Here is a 17359-nt window from a genome sequence, read left to right on the forward strand (position 1 = left end):
ATGGAAGAGAAATCCACCCAAAAGGAATTGAGGTCATGAGCCGACTGACAAGAATAACTGCCTCCTCCTGCTAAATAAATATTTAAACATGTTTTTACTTGATAAGAAAATTGGACTGTTTGGGAACTGTAGGAGAGGTTCGTGCCAAATCACTGGACTATGATGTTTTGCTTTACCAAGATATTTGGCCCTTAAATCTCTTTTGCTTTGATAGGGGATGAATGTAGCAAAAAGGGGATGCTTCTCCTGAACAAAATAACATTCATGAGTAAATGGAGAATTATTAAATAAGAGGAAAACTGGTGTTTCTCCACCTTAGCAAACTTTAAGATATGTGGACTTCAATTCCCAGAATCCCCCAGTCAGCTTTTCCAACAAAGCATTGGGCTAGGATTGGGGAGGGTTGAGTTGGGAGGATGTTTGGTCTGGCACCACAGTGTTTTAAACCATGTTTGATGGATTGTTGTAAGCCACCTATAGTCATTGTATAAGATAGGCAGCCATGTAAACCCAATAAATAAATAAATTATATATATATGTATATGTATATGTATATGTATATGTATATGTATATGTGTATGTATGTATGTAAATAAATAAATAATCTGGCAAGAGTAGATATTTGCCTTCACAATTTATTTCTGGGGAGATCTCCCTTCCTTCCTTCCTTCCTTCCTTCCTTCCTTCCTTCCTTCCTTCCTTCCTTCCTTCCTTCCTTCCTTCCTTCCTTCCTTCTGCCTTTCTCCTTGCTTCCATTCCTTCCTTTATAAAGTAAAATTTGTTATCAAGCTATTATCTGCAAAAGGGTAGAATTAAAATTTCTAAAAAAAAAATACCCTTAAATTGTTGAAGCAGAAATTAAAGCACTGTAGCAAATGAGCCAAAGGGAAATGATTAAAAAATTAAAATTGTTCAGGTGGTTGATAGAGAGTCATCCAGAATCCTGGTATCTCTTGTCCTTTGAGTTTTTTTTTCAAGGCTGTTTTTTTAAAAAATTGATTTAACTACAAAAGAAAGGAAAATGCACCGAAACACAATAAAAATAATGAGCCAATAAAAGCTGTATAAAAGAGAAAAAATTAATTACATGGACATATTGGAATATGTACATATAGAGAACAGCAACCATATATCATTTATTACAAAGGATAGTTCTTTATTTCAGAAAGCAGTCCTCTAGAGTTTTAATTCTTTTCTTGATTTTGCTCTTGAATTTTCCTTTGTAAGGTACGTTATATAAACATTTGTTATCCTTGTGAACCTCTTTCAAATTTGCCTCTTTTTCAGGTTTGTTCTTTATTTTATTTCCAAGAAAATATTTTAAGGTCACTGTTTTTATTCAGAGGAAACAAAAGCAATGACTCCGTTTTTGAAGACCAAATTAAAAAATAAGACTTTTTTTTTTAACCAGCCCGTAACTTTCTTCATTAGCGTCTAATTGACTGCAGTTTTTAAACAGTGACACAAGAGGGAGCCGTTCTCCCGATCAAAAGAAGAAGGACACGCTGGAAGAGACCGACCGTACGCTCCTTGGACTATCTTAGCGCAGTTACCCGGCAACTAGCAAAGTTTGCAGTGGCAGCCAATCAAAAGGCAGCAGCTGGAAGCAGAATTCCCCCCTCCCATCTTCCTCCAAGAAGGAGAAATTGGGTAAGGCGGTTCCCCTGCAGGGCGGGAGGGCGGCGCTGCTGAGCAGGAGGGAAGGTTCGGTGGGCGCCTGCATTGGGAATGGGAAAGGGAGATGGGAGGAAGGGTGGCAAAAGTCCCTTCCTTCCTTCCTTCCTTCCTTCCTTCCTTCCTTCCTTCCTTCCTTCCTTCCCCTTTCTCTTTCTTCTTCCTTCCATCATCCATCCTCTTTCCTTCCTTTCTCTTCTTTCTTTTGTCCCTTCCCCTTTTCCTTCCTTCCTTCCTTCCTTCTTATCTTCTTTCCTTCCTCTCTCTTCTACCTTTCTCCTTTCCACTCTTCCTGTCTTCCTTTTGTCTGTCTCCCTTTCTCCTTCCTTCCTTCCTTCCTTCCTTCCTTCCTTCCTTCCCCTTTCTCTTTCTTCTTCCTTCCATCCTCTTTCCTTCCTTTCTCTTCTTTCTTTTGTCACTTCTCCTTTTCCTTCGTTCCTTCTTATCTTCTTTCCTTCCTCCCTCTTTCTTGCTCACTTCTACCTTTCCCCTTTCCACTCTTCCTGTCTTCCTTTTGTCTGTCTCCCTCCCTCCTTCCCCTTTCTCTTTCTTCTTCCTTCCATCATCCATCCATCCTCTTTTCCTACTTTCTCTTTTTTCTTTTGTCCCTTCCTCTTCCCCTTTTCCTTCCTTCTTTCTTATCTTCTTTCCTTCTTCTTTCATGCTCACTTTCCCCTTCTTTCCATTCTTCCTGTCTTTCTTTTGTCTGTTCCCCTTCCTTCCTTCCTTCCTTCCTTCCTTCCTTCCTTCCTTTCTTTCTTTCTTTCTTTCTTTCGTTCTTCATGCAAAACCTGAAGCAACCTAATTCCTGTTTAAAGGAAAAATTTCTTGTTCTTATCTCAGTTCTTTTCATTCTCTTCTATATTTAAAATGTCTTCTGATTGCTGCCTGGAATAGCAGCATGCAAGCTAAGTTATTTGTGAGATATACTGAATGCAATGAGACAATAAAGAATAGAATAGAATAGAATAGAATAGAATAGAATAGAATAGAATAGAATAGAATAGAATAGAATAGAATAGAATAGAATAGCCCAAGAAGGTATAAAAAACCCACCACTCCCAGCAACATGTGGTCAGCTTTCCCAGAGCCATGCTTCTGTCTGGCTTTGCTCTTCAATAAACTACAATCTTCTTTCTAAAGCAGTCTCCATTGTATTTATTCCCTGCTTGGACTGGACCCTGATGAAAATTTTTCTTTCAACAATAGAATAGAATAGAATTAGAATAGAACAGAATACAAATAGAAATAGAACAGAACAGAAATAACAGAACAGAACTAGAATAGAACAGAATATAGAACAGAACTAGAATAGAATAGAAAATAGAATAGAATAGAATAGAATAGAAGCTGGAAGAGATCTTGGAGGTTTTCTAGTCAGCCCCTGCTCGAACCTATACCATTTCAGACAAGTGACTGTCTATCCCTTCTTAAAAACCTCCAGTGATGGAGCCCACAGTTTCTGAATGCAAGTTGTTCCTCATTGTTAGGAATTTTCTCCTTAATTCCAAGTTGCTTCTCTCTTTGGTTAGTTTCCAATCATTGTTTCTTGTCTTGCTTTCTGGTGTTTTGGAGAATAGCTTGACTCCCTCTTCTTTGTGGTAGCCCCTCAAATACTGGAATGCTGCTAGCATGTCGCCCCTGTTTCTTCTTTTCTTTAGACTAGCCAAACTCAAGTCCTGCAGCCGTTCTTGATATGTTTTAGTCTCCAGGCCTTTGATCATTTTAGTTGCTCTTCTCTGATCTTTTTCCAAGATCTCAACATCTTTTTTGTAGTATGGTGACCAAAATTGGTTGCAGTATTCCAGGTGTGGTCTTACTAGGGTTTTATAAAGCGGTACTAACACTTCGTGTGATCTTGATTCTATCCCTCTGTTTATACAACCCAGGATTGTATTAGCTTTTTTAGTTGCTGCTGCACACCGCTGGCTCATAGTCAAGTGATCGTCCACTAGGACTCCAAGGTCCCTCTCACAGTTACAGTATATTATATAGTTAAATTACATACAGTTAAATTATAACATGTGCCTCAAATTCTTTTAATTTTAGAGGGACTAGGCCTGGGTAAGGCTGACCAAATCTGGATGTTTCTCATAAAACTGCTTACCTAATTAAAAACATTACATGAAATAAATGCATTGAATACTTTACAGTGTGTTCTAATAAAATGCTGTACTGTTCGTGAAGTAATATTTGTACTATGTTATTTTATTAAAGTGTTGCCATATGTTCCACATTTTGGAATTCTTCAGGGGACAATCACACTTGGACAGCAAACGCCATAACTGTGGTATTTGGGGCGAGCAAAGATATTTGTAGCACATTCCATTCCCTTATTTTTGATTGTCATCTGGAAGAATCATGATTGCTTTTGACACACAACACGATCATTTCTAATTGGAAAAAAATATTTTTTTTAAAGGGGAGCGTATCTCAATTCCAGAAACAGGGTTTGTGTTTGAGTTTTGGTTTGCTTTTTAGCGTAAATAAAGAACTGGGAACAACAGCCAAGATATGTTTTTTCTACTTTAAAAACCCAGAGCATTCTGAAATCATTAAATGGATTTCTTAAGGATTGAGAAGAAGAACAAAACAGAACAGAATAACAGAGTTGGAAGGGACCTTGGAGGTCTTCTAGTCCAGGGCTTTTCAACCAGTGGTACGGGTACCACCTGTGGTACATTGACACCTGGCAGGTGGTATGCGACCATCCTAGAAAAGTGGTAGTGGGGGAGGGGAATGAGCTGAACCGGTGGCAGCACCGCAAGCCTGAGCGAGAGATGGCTGGAGCTGCAGGGCTGTCAGGGCTCAGCGGAAGCGCCAGGATCAGCGCCAGGCTCCAGCTGGAGCTGGGCACTGATCCTGGTGCTTTTGCTGAGCCCTGAAGAAGCGCCCATCAGCTGGAAAGCAGCACTGATCCTGGCACTTCTGCTGAGCCCAGAAGAAGCGCTGATCAGCTGGAATGTTGCAGCCTCTCCAGGGTCTTGTGATTTACATTCAGATGCTTGGCAACTGATTCATATTTATGACAGTCACAGTGTCCCAGGGTCATGTGAAGTGACCAAAACCTGCTGCAACCACCTAGCAGACGGGGGGAATAAAAACCAAACACCCCCCCCACCCCACCCCCGCTGCCAATCATCAACAGAAATGCTCACAACAATGAAAACCTCGGACAGGAGGAAGAGCGCCGCCGGGCGTTGACTTGCTTGGCTGTGGCTTGGGGGGCACTTTTTTCAGTGCCATTGTAACTTCGAACAGTCACTAGGCGAACTGTTGTAAGTCGAGGACTACCTGTACTTTATCACTTTTTTCCTTTTTTTATTCAACTCCTTTGATTAAAATGGGTTGCAAATGTTTATTCAACCCAAGCTGTAATAATTAAAGTTTGCACCCGCTGGAGATTTGCTTTCCAAAACGTATCCGAAAAGTGCTTTTTTCAAAAGACAACTGGAATTTTCTTGGGTTTTGTTTTTTTTACCCTTGAAAATGTTTCGCTTCTCATCCAAGAAGGTTCTTCAGTTCTGAAAAAGAACTGAAGGTGCTTCTTGGATGAGAAGTGAAAAGTCTTCAAGGAAAAACCAAGAAAGTCCAGTTGCCTTTTGAGAAAGCACTGTTGGGACAGTCATGACCTGGAGGACTGAGAATCTCCATAAACATTTCCAAAACGTAGCTTTCAATTTATAAATAGGTCTTTCTCCTAGAACTGTTCTAAAGATAACGAGGAAAGCTAAATAAATAATTATTTAGGCTGCAGTCTGTACCTCATCCTCAGGAAATCAGTAGTAATAGTAGAAAAGATTTCTCAGAAATCTCAGTAGGATTGTGTTGGAATCACCAGCCCCACTGCTTACGTACTGTCTTAATTTATTATCTTTCTTGACCTCTAGATTTGTTTGACCTCACAAAGACATAAGCCATGGCAAAGGAAAAGAAGAAGGATAAGAAGAAAAAAGGGATCTCACAAATTTCCAAAGAGCCTAGAACCTATTTTCCAGAAGCCCTGTTGGCATTTCAGTATGTATAAGTCGTAAAAATTCAAAATTTTACTTTAGCTCTATTTAGTGAACTGACTGCCTATTTGTGGGATAGCAATACTACTATTCTCTATCCAGTTGAACTTATAGAATGGCAGGAGTAGATCTATAGAGGTAATCCTCAATTTACGACTGTAACTGAGCCTGGAATTATAGTTGCTCAAGTCATGGGGTTTTGTTTGTTTGTTTTTTCCAGTGGTCATGAAACAAACACTTTAGCCATTATGCCATAGTTATTAAACAAATGCAACAGTCCTTAAATGAATATGATGGTTGTTAAGTGAACCGATTCTATCCAATGGGTGTTTTTTTGCCAGATGCTAAAAGTAAATACTAATTATTTACTTTTACAGAATTTAAAAAAAAAAAACATTTTTACTGGCAAAAAAATACATTCTTCCAGCAAAAAACCATTGTAAAACGCAGGATTTACAATGACTGAACACAATAAAAAAACATTCCATTTTCTGCTGTTTTTAAAAACTATCAAAATAACAGAGTTGGAGGGGACCTTTGAGGTCTTCTAGTCCAACCCCACTGCAAAATATCATAATGACTGTGGGATGCTGCAAACAGTCAGACCTGTTGTCAAGCATCCAAAATGTCGTCACGTGACTAGAGGGAGGGTGGGCGGCTGTCAGAACTTTGAATCCGAGTCATAAGTGGTTTTTTTCAGGATCCATCATAACTTTGAATAGTTGCTAAGTTAACAGTTGTAAGTCAAGGACTATCTCTACTTTTTTCAGTCAGTTATTGGTTCAGTTATTGGTCACTAACAGCTCAAGGAAAGCTTAGCACAGAAATGTAATTGACTATCAAACAATAAAGTAATCCTGGAAAATGGTAGATGGGAGAAGACAAAATTTAATGAAATGTTCTACAAGAAGGCATGGAAGAATGGAAAGAATCATGAGCAGGAACATGTTACAATTGTTCCTGCTCATGATTCTTTCCATTCTTCCATGCCTTCTTGTAGAACATTTCATTAAATTTTGTCTTCTCCCATCTACCATTTTCCAGGATTACTTTATTGTTTGATAGTCAATTACATTTCTGTGCTAAGCTTTCCTTGAGCTGTTAGTGAGAATTCCCCCAAGTTATCTTTTGATGTATTTCCATTATTTATCAGTTAGGTTTATATCCCATGTTTTCTCCAAGAGTCCAGACTTAATGGGTAGAAGGAATTGTGGCGTGTAAGCTTCCAAACCAGTCAAAAATAAGAATGACAATTCAAAACCAGGTTTATTATGCAAAGTTTAGTCTAAGACTGCTTTTTCAACCAATGGAACAGAGCGGAAATCTAATTGCAGGAAAGCCAAATTATAAATCAGCAGAATATACAGGAAGATAATAAACTGCTTTGAAGTTAAGAGTAAATATTTTAATTTAGAGAGCCAACGTGTATGCAACATTTAACAGGGGAGTGTTAAGGGGAAGGGGGAATTATAAAATGTAGTTCACACAGAATGATGGAAATTGTTTCTCTTATCCAAAATCACTGGTAGCCTTTACATAGAGCAGGCAGGAGAAAAAATGCACAAAATTTAAACTCTTGACAGTTAAAAATAGAGCTTGCACTTGATATACGGTAGTCACTGGCATTTTTTCATAATGACTTTACTGTTTGGTAACAAATAAATCAGCCCATGTTCTGGGAAATATATTCACTACAGCAGGGAACCTAAAGGTTTCACATGAACTTGATGGAATTTCATAAGAGACCAAGAGAGAGAAAGGTTCACTCAAAACGTAGCCCATTTTTTTTAGAGCTTTGCCTCCTGGTTGAGGATTCTGTGATTACTTTTTGTCTAATTATTCTCACAGCCTGAAAAGGTTTGAAAATTATTTTTCTATAATATTTTGTCTCGCTGTCCAAGAGACTCAACAGGCATAGAGTGTTGACCTGTAAATAAATAAGCAGAGTCAAAGATTCAACTGAATAACCATTGAACCTGATTAGATTTAGCTCCAGTCTAGACTGTGTTAAATTTATTCCCCAGTTGACCACTGGGTTAACTAATGTTACCCCTCCATGATCACTTCAAGTCCTAGACCTAGATGGTACACACAAAGCAGGGCCCTGCTAGGAACTACATCTCAGTTGCCATTGCTGGCCACTGGGTTAATTAATTCTGTCCCCTCCATGATGAAACTCTAGATCCATGATCAAACCCAAACTTCATGATCACTAGAGGGTACACACAAAACAATGCCCTACTAGGAACTACATCTCAGTTGCCACATGTGGACTTAAATTTCCAGAATTTCTTAGCCAGCCATTCTGGGAGTTGAAGTCCACAATACTTAAAGTTGTCAAGTTTGGGGACCCCTGCTTTAATACACTGAGGAGTGAAAAAGCAGCAGAAAACGGTTCTTCCCACAATTATGTTCACTTTGGGAGTGCATGGTTGATTTATCTTATTTTTTCCTCATTCTGCATAAAACTACCAAGAAATGGGATAGGAACTGTTAGCTGTCAGCTTCTTTGGGATACAATAATGGGAAAATCTGCAAAAATAGTTGTTAAATGCTTGATTAAATCATCACTAAATGTGTGCTTTCAGCTCACGGAGATTAATCAGTTGGCAGAAAAAGTGTTTTGCAAATGAGATTATGTTCCACTTTAGTCACAGTAAAATCTGGCTTAACAGACCCGTTGGGATGACAGGGCAGCCATTACTCTCAATTGTCCATTTCAATCAGTATGTGGCAATGCAAATAACCTCATTTGTGTCGCTCAATTTCATTTGCATTCTGCAAATGATAAACATTGTGGTAAAATGATCACACAAATTAGGATTTCGGTCTGTTGCGTCAACATTCACTGAATCAAGGTTTCACTGCAGTCCTTTAAATAAAACCTGAAGCAAAGAATTCAAATGTTCGACCTGTTTCTCCCACTTGTATTCTATGTTTGCTTGCAAAGAGAGCTTTTGTTTTCTGAAAGCGTGACAGCTTATTTTTGTCTTTAATTACCTTCAGAATTCAGATTAAGGAAGAGGTCATTGATCAGCTTCTCGGTGAAATCAAGCAACTGGAAGTAGAGAATGAGAGAAGCAAAGAAAGAGTAAGCAAGCAAATAAACCACCTTGTGATTCAGGACAGTGGTGGGATTCAAATATGTGAACAACCGGTTCTCTGTGTGGATGCCGCTTCCGGAAGTCCATTCTCGGCCTGGGGCAACAAAAAATTAGTTACTGGTTCTGCCGAACTGGTACGAACCGGCTGAATCCCACCACTGGTTCAGGAGGGATCCTGTCTTAGTTACAAAACACCTGTTTGTAATATAGAACAGGGGTCCCCAATCCCCAGTCCGTGGACCAGTATCGTGCTGCGGCATGCCAGCAACCGGTCTGCACAAACAAGCAAAGCCCCATCCGTGAAATGCAGGGAGCACACAAAATCACACACCCTCCGGTCTGTGGAAAAACCTCTCTCCATGGAACTGGTCCCTGGTGCTCAAAAGGTTGGGGACCTCTGATATAGAACTGAGAATCAGTTCTTCACATACCAGCTTTTAAATTCTAATAACTGCTTCTGAGAAGCAGCAATGGCTCCAGGTTTCTAAAAGTGGAGAGATTGGAAATGCTCTGGATTGTGCCAAGGTTAACCCAAAAGTGTTTTTTCCAAAAGGCAACTGGACTTTCTTAGTGTTTTCTTTGAATACTTTTTGCTTCTCATCCAAGAAGCTTTTTCAGTTCTTCAGGCTGGCTGGGGAATTCTGGGAGTTGAAGTTCACAGGTCTTAAAGTTGCCAAGATTGGACATCCCTTCTCTAGTCTGAATGCATTTGTGCCAAACAGTTGGACAAAATGGGAGCAACACCTTGACAGATGGCTAAATCTGCTGATCTAGCTCTTTGTAAAATCTTGCCCTCCTCCCCAGTGCCTTCCCACATGGAGCAGAGCGATTGGCAGATGTTTTGCTGCCAGGTGGTGACATTTTCTGGGGGGGGGGGGGGAGGGCTGCCAAGAATCCACCAATCCCTGTCCTTAAATTACCTTGTCCAGCAAAACTGAGATAGCACAATTCCCCTGCATTGTGTCTTTGGCAGGTTAGGGATCACAAATGAGGACAGGAATTTTTTTAGTTTAGTGAGTAGCACAGCTTCAGTTGGTGGTATGTATCTCCCACCCATAGCCTCCCAAGATGAAGTTAGCCCCATCTCTGTCAGCCTTACAAAAGGCCTTTACAAAATGTGTTTTTTTTCCCCGCTAGCCTTGTTGATCCTAGAGCAGGGGTCTTCAGACTTGACCCTTTTATGACTTGTGGACTTCAATTCCCAGAATTCCTCAGCCAGCGTGCCTAGCTGAGGAATTCTGGGAGTTGAAGTCCACAAATCATAAAAGGGCCAAGTCTGAAGAGCCCTGTCTAGAGAACCTGCAAGGTGATTGTAGGACATGAAGTTTTGTTCATTCTCCAAGTTTCCTGGGTCTTATCCATTTACTTTGTTTATTTGTTTTGATTGTTTTTAAATCGTTATGGAGGTTTTAACTATCTAAGGTCATGTCTTTGTGAGATGGGTGGCTCTGTTTTGTTGTTTAGGTGCTAAATCATATCCGACTCTTTGTAATTCCATGGAGCATTGCTTGCCCCTGTCCTCCACTGTCCTCCACTGTCTCCCAGAATTTGCCCAAATCCATGTTCATTGAATCAGTGACAATATTGGGTGGCTATATAAATAAACTAGATAAATAAATAAAGGTTATGTTCATCCTGTGTAAAGAAGCAGTGACATATCGTGTGGGGTAAGGCTGGAGTTGAGCTGCAGCTTACTGGTTAAAATACTTCTGCACCAAGGCAAAATAATCAAACAGGAGTTCTGTGGGGTCCTTGATGCTCTCTGAAGTTGGGGTTTCTTGCACATCTTTCATTACCCAACCATGTAACATCATCAGTGCTAGAAGGGAGTGGGTTTGCGGAAAGAAGGAGGAGGAGGAGGAGGAGGAGGAGGAGGAGGAGGACAACGACTGTGGGGTTTTTGATGCTCTCTGAAGTTGGTGGCTTTCTTGTAGACGTTTCATTACCAAACCAGGTAACATCATCAGTGCCAGAAGGGAGTGACGTTTGCACTTACAGGAGTCTGTTGTCCTAAGTTCTTGGGTTTCCTCTGTTTACTTTCTCTGTTTATTTATTTATTTTTATTGATTTTAAATAGTTATGGGATTTTTAACCAGGGTGTTGGATGCCCCATTCGTGAGAAAGGCGGCCATGTAAATCCTGTCTGCTAAATAAATAAATAAATAAATAAAGCACAAATAGAGTCCATTATTTCCATCGGAACCATCCGAGGACAATGAACATTGTTCCAAATCGCTTTTGATGTTGGGTGGGGGTTTTGCTTGCCCACGCCTGAATGAGTTTCGCAAGCTTTACTTTTTCAAACCATCAAAGGTACGCCTTCTCTATCCCACCACCAGAATCAGCATCTCAAATCTGAACAGATTGAACACATCCGAGCTCTGCTGACGAACCTGAAAGAACAGGAGAAGGAGCTTGAAAAAATAGAAATCGTTACTCGGGATGATGTTGAGAAAGCAATGATGGCCAAATGGCAGTACATCAAGGATCAGGAGAAACTTATTAGAGGTGAGCTGTTCTTCTCGAGGGACGAAGAACAATGGTCATTTCTGGAGGGTTTTAAGGATTTTTTTCCCCCACAGGATGTTCCTGGGTGGCTGCTTTGATGTGATGGGGGGAAAATTTGGAACAGGTGTACAGGTAGTCCTCAACTTTCAACCATTCGTTTATTGACCGTTCAAAGTTACAGTGAACTGAAAAAAGGGAATTATGACTGTCTTCACACTTATGATCGTTGCAACATTCCCATGGTCACTTGATCAAAATTTGGATGTTTGACAACTGGCCAGAATTTATGATAGTCACAATTTCCTGGGGCCACGTGATCCCCTTTTGTGACCTTCTGACAAGCAAAGTCAACGAGGAAGCCAGATTCACTTAACAGACGTACTACTAGCTTAACAACTGCAGTAGTAATTGTGGCAAGAAAGGTCGTCAACTGAGGCAAAACTTACTTAACAACTGTCTTGGTTAGCAATGGAAATGTTGAGCTCAGTTGTGGTCGTAAATAGAGGACTAGCTCCACCTGTTCCATTTTGAGCACCTGAATGAGAGGCACGCATAAATCTAAAAACTAAGATAGTTGGCAAGGTGAAGTGGTTAAGAGGAGAGTTTTCTTGAGGTGGAAAAAAAATGAAACTTCGATTTTGGTTTTTACCAGTGAGATAGACTTGATGTTATTGAAATGGCTTGTTTATATTATTTTGTATAAGTAAAAAGTTGAGGTTTGAAGTTGATATTCTATTGCACCGAAGGAAGTCAGAAGTCAATATCTTTTCTTCTTTTTTTCTCCCTTACCTCGCTTCTCTACTCTCTTTTCCCTTCTCCATCTTTTTCGCTATTTACTTTTGTATTTTCATTGTATCGTATATTATAAACTAATAAAACTTTTGATCAAAAAAAAAAGGAGAATCTTCAGATTTAATCTACCCTCAGCCACATAAATTCACTAGAGCAGCGGTTCTCAACCTATGGGTCGTGACCCCATTTGGGGTCGATCGACCATTTCATGGGGGTCGCCAAGGAAGGCTGTCTGCCATTTTTTTCCCCTTTTCCGGCGGGTGCCTTACCTCCCTTGAGCTGGACCAGCTGGTGGTCGGCCTGCTCAGTCTCTGCCGCTTGCCAGCTACGCCTCGGCCGGCGCAGGGGGCGGAACCATGCATGCGCGGCGCTCCCGGGCAGGGAAAGTCCTTGACTTACGACCGGTTGGGTAGTCCTCGACTTACGATCGGTTTAGTCCTCGACTTATGACCGGTTTAGTCCTCAACTTACGGCCGGTTTAGTCCTCGACTTACAACCGGTTTAGTCCTCGACTTACGACCGGTTGGGGTCGCGGCATTAAAAAGGTTGAGAACCACTGCACTAGAGGACTCGGGGCTACTTATTCTTCTCAATTTATCTCACAGAGCAGACATCTCCAATCACGGCCACTTTAAGACTTGTGGACTTCAACTCCCAGAATTCGTCATGCTGGCTGGGGATTTCTGGGAATTGAAGTTCACGAAGTGGTCAGATTTGGAGACCCCTGTCATAGAGCCATGGCTTCTGAGAAAAATGGGAACAGAAAATGCAATGATGCTGCCTTAAGCTTCTGAGGAACAAGCAGGATCTAAATATAAAAGTAAAAATAAAAACAAAACCGCATCACTTGTGAAGGAAGTCATGATACTTGTGATGTTAATTGGTTTGGGAAGTCGGTACATTGAGTTCTAATATACCGTAAATACAGGTCTCCCTGTATTTGTCAATAGTTCTGTGAAGCAACCACTGTTATTCATACTATAACTGTACTGAAAATGATGCCTTGTTGCCTTGCACTAGATACGCGTTTCCAGATACATTATGTTGAACAGAAACTTATCCAAAAACAAACTGAAATAGACTACTGGACTGCCTACAAAAATGTGGGAAGCAACGAACACTCAACTCAGATTCAGTTCTTGGAACAGGATATTAAAAAGTTGAAGGAAGATCTTGACGAAATGACAGGTAAGGGTCTGTTAGGGGCCTACTAAGAAGTTGGTTTCAAGCTATCACCGTGTCAATGGAGATTCTTAGTCATCCAGGTCATGGCTATCCCACAAGTGCTTTTTCAAAAGGCAACTGCAGTTTCTTTGTTTGCTTGAAGACATTTCACTTCTCATCCTAGAAGCCTCCTCGGTTCTGACTGAGTGGGTGGGGAATGGAAGGATTTATATTCTTTGTAGTCATCTGGGCATTAGCACTCTGAAGGTCAGTTGTCAGCTTTCTGACAGTCATTGAGGCCAATTGGGGGTTTATCGTTGAAGATAGCAAAGTCCACATTCTAGAGTGTAGACCGGGGGTAGTCAACCTTGGCTCTTTTATGACTCGTGGAGTTCAATTCCCAGAATTCCTGAGCCAGCTTAGCTGGCTCAGGAATTCTGGGAGTTGAAGTCCACAAGTCATAAAAGAGCCAAGGTTGACTACCCCTGGTCTAGACAGAGAAGACCACTGGTTTGAAAGAGGGGTAAAAGAAACCATCTATATTAAAATTGAGCAGCTCTCTATCAACAGAAAGGGAGGGATATGGCACCACCTATCCCGTTTACAACACAGTCCTTTCAGCGATTCCAAGAAGGGTCCACACCCATTTGCACTCTGATCCAGGTGACCCTGAGGGTACAGATAAACCCCCAAGTGGCCTCAACGATTCTCAGAGAGCTAATGACCCAACTTCAAAGTGCTAACAACCAGCTGTCTGGAGGAGTATAAATCCTTTCATTCCCCACCATTTAGTCAGAACCAAAGAAGCGTCTTGGATGAGAAGCGAAACTTCTTCAAGCACAAAAACAAAGAAAGTCCAGTTGACTTTTGAAAAAAACACCTTTAGGACAAGCTATCACCATCATTCCATTTCTGTTGATTCTCTTTAATTCCAGACTGAGATCAAATGTGGGCATAGTGAATTGCCATGTTCATCTCAGTCTAATTACATACCCAATTTCCGAGGTAGGCATTGGGTGGTGATACTTACATACCTGCAATTGTAGCAAACAGGGCTGTGTAAAAACTCCCTCACAACTGCCATGTGATCTTAAGAGAAGAGGAGGCTATTTTCAGAAGCTCCAAAGCGCTCCTGGAATTATCTTCATTCCAAATAGAATTTGATACACCTAATAGCCTTGGCACCACTAGTTTATACCCTACAGCAGTGATGGCGAACCTTTTAGAGACCGAGAGCCCAAACTGCAACCCAAAACCCACTTATGCATTGTCAAGTGCCAGGTGGGTGTGGCCCATTGGTTGGGTGTGGCCCATTGGCTGGGTGTGGTCAATTGGGGGTGTGTGGCCCATTGGGTGGATGTGGCTGCGGTGGTAAGGGCAGATAGGTGGGACTAAAAAGTTCAATCAATCAATTCCAACTTTGCAAGATCTTTTTTTTCCCGTGAGAAGTTGAAATTGACTGATTGAACCTTTTTTTTTTTTTTTTTTTGCACATGGCTGCGGAGACCTAAAGTGAAAAGGTTTTATAAAACCCAGCTGAAGGCCTAGGACTGGGGCGACGGCGCGCGTGCCCACAGAGAGGGCTCTGAGTGCCGCCTCTGGCACCCGTGCCATAGGTTCACCACCACTGCCCTACAGACATGGAGGAGAGCGTTTTTGCATTTTTAAATTTATATCCCGCTTTTTCTTTAGCAGTAAAAGATGATATACATTCATCAAACATCCTTCTTCAGTTTTCTCCCCTCAAGAACCTAATAGAGTAGGTGGGACTGAGAGAAAGAGTGATGATTGGCTCTTTGAGCAGGTCATTCATATTCTGTTAGTCCTAGCAGTGTTTCTCAACCTTGACAATTTTAAGGCATGTGGACTTCTGGGAGTGGAATTCTGGGAGTTGAAGTCCACATGCCTTAAAATTGTCAAGGTTGAGAAACACTGTGTTAGTCCTAAAGCATACAGAGCACGCTGAAGAAAAAGGCGGGGGGGGGGGGAAGCACATAGAAGAAAAAGGCGGGGGGGAAAGTGAAACTCCCCCTTTACACTCACAGCAACCAATCATAGCGTAGATTGCCTCATCCAGGAGTCAGCACTCTCCAACCAATCAACTACCACTGTGTGTCCTGGATCTTTGTACACTCCACTGTTCCAGCTGCTAAATTTAATATCCGAACAGATCCTCATCCCACTTATTTCTGTATTGCCAGTTGGCCGATTCAGTGTAATGTCAAGAAGTTCCCATTCCTAATTATTTCCAGATGTTAAGTTGGAGAAACTCAGGACAGATGGAACCACAGGGCTGAATCAACATAGCGTCTTCCAGATGTTTCAGGAGCCTGTATTCCTCTTGGCCGTGCTGGTGGGAAACTCTGGGAACAGCGGAAAGAAAACATCTGGAAACACTAGTTGAAGAAAGCTTTGTGCATTGGCCAAAAAAGCAAAAAAATTGCACTTCATTTTTTTAGAGAGACTGTACAATCATTGCTCAAGTAACATTGAATTATATGGTAACACAAAGTTGAGAGAAACCAGAATTGCTGTCTTTAATTCTGGAATAACTTACATTCTGGATGGCATCTTAAAAAGGCTTGACCGTAGATCTTTTTTATGCATGTTCCATCTCCTAACCACCCTCTTCTCCCTTTATAAGAATTTTTTAGAATTTCTTTGGAAGAAGCAAAGGATAGAATTGACAAAAACACTTTGAGACAGTTGGAGTTAAAGAAAGAATGGGCCACTGAGGTATGTTTGATTTTGCTATTCCAGACGCTCAGACGCATCTCCTGATCTGGTTTTTCAGAGTTAGCTCCTGCCCAATATATTGGAAATTTCCCAGAATGCCCCAGTCACACTGATGAATTCTGGGATGTGAAATCTCAACACAGGAGGGAGAAATAGAAAAGGATGGCATACAGAAGCTTCGACTTATGACTGGTCACTTAGCATCTATTCAAGGTTATAATGGACTAAAACAAAAAACTTATGACCTGTCCTCAAAGTTACAATTACCGCACCGTGCCTGCAGTCACACAATCACATTCCAGCCACTTAGCAAAACAATTCTTCTTAGCAGTTCTTTTATCCTCTTAGTTTACATGTTATGTTTAGCTTCAGTACGGTGCGAAAATCAGGAGGAATCAAGTGGTACCATTTAATAAAATTTTATTAATAGTCATATAAAAAAGATTGCAACATAAAAACTTGTGTCTTTTAAGAACATTTGTTACCTGGAAAAGACACTACCAAATTCCTTTTCAGTAGCTGATGTTGTTGAATGTACTGTGGATAGTATAGATACATTATTCTAATCTAGAACATTATAATGCTTTTATACAAGTAGTTCTCAACTTACAACTGTTCAAAATTATGACAAACCTCTCCCCCAGTTCCAAAGCTTCAGCATCTGATCCTCCCATAGTCATTTGATCATATTTCTGGTGCTTAGCAATCACATTTTATGATGGTTTTGCCAGTGACTGACATTTACTTTGTGGGTTCAGCAAAACCAGTCCAGAGCAAACATTGGTTTGCTTGATGACTGCATTGTTTACTTAATGACTGCAACAATCACCTCACAACCTCAGTGTTGGCTTAACAACCACTACAAAAATGGTTGTAAAATCAGGTTGGTCATGTGGGCAAGCCAATTTAGGACTATCATGATTTACGACTATGATGGGCAGGCTCCATTACAGTCATAATTTGAGGACTCACGTGTACAACATATCATTAGCTGCTAAATTAATAGCTGCAGAAAAACAAAACGGACAGAGTGGAGTGACGTTTCTGATATATACCTGTGGCATCCTGTCTTAACTTTTCTGTCTTGTTTCTATCAATGCAAAGATTACAGTTTTGATTTTTGGTGTATTTGGATTATTTTCACAGAATGCTGTTAAGCATATTGACAAGATCAGCCGCAGGGAGATTAAAGAATACGAATGGCTAAAAGAAGAAGTAAGTTGATTTCTGCAGGACAGAAAACGAATGGAAAGCAGATCCATTGGTCACCAGGAGGTTGCATGGCTGCAGAAAGAGGCATGATGACCTAACCCTAAGTGGAATTTTCCTCCAATGGAATTTCCCATGTATTTTACCAGGAAACATAGA

At 40.8% G+C, this 17359-nt stretch overlaps 1 protein-coding gene across 1 annotated transcript; it reads left to right on the plus strand.

Annotated features, from left to right (window-relative positions):
• Positions 1–5593: 5593 nt before the first annotated feature.
• CCDC83 (coiled-coil domain containing 83) lies at positions 5594–17266 on the plus strand (the record flags this gene model as incomplete). Its single annotated transcript, XM_029286837.1, is given in 6 exon segments — positions 5594–5691; positions 8694–8778; positions 11131–11299; positions 13112–13279; positions 15900–15991; positions 17138–17266. Coding segments are annotated over 6 exon segments (741 nt in total), but the record flags the coding sequence as incomplete, so codon positions are not given.
• Between the last annotated feature and the right edge of the window lie 93 nt (positions 17267–17359).

The sequence above is a fragment of the Protobothrops mucrosquamatus genome, unplaced genomic scaffold (genome assembly GCF_001527695.2).
Source record: "Protobothrops mucrosquamatus isolate PMUCROS unplaced genomic scaffold, P.Mucros_1.0 scaffold5354, whole genome shotgun sequence".
NCBI classification, from domain to species: domain Eukaryota; kingdom Metazoa; phylum Chordata; class Lepidosauria; order Squamata; family Viperidae; genus Protobothrops; species Protobothrops mucrosquamatus.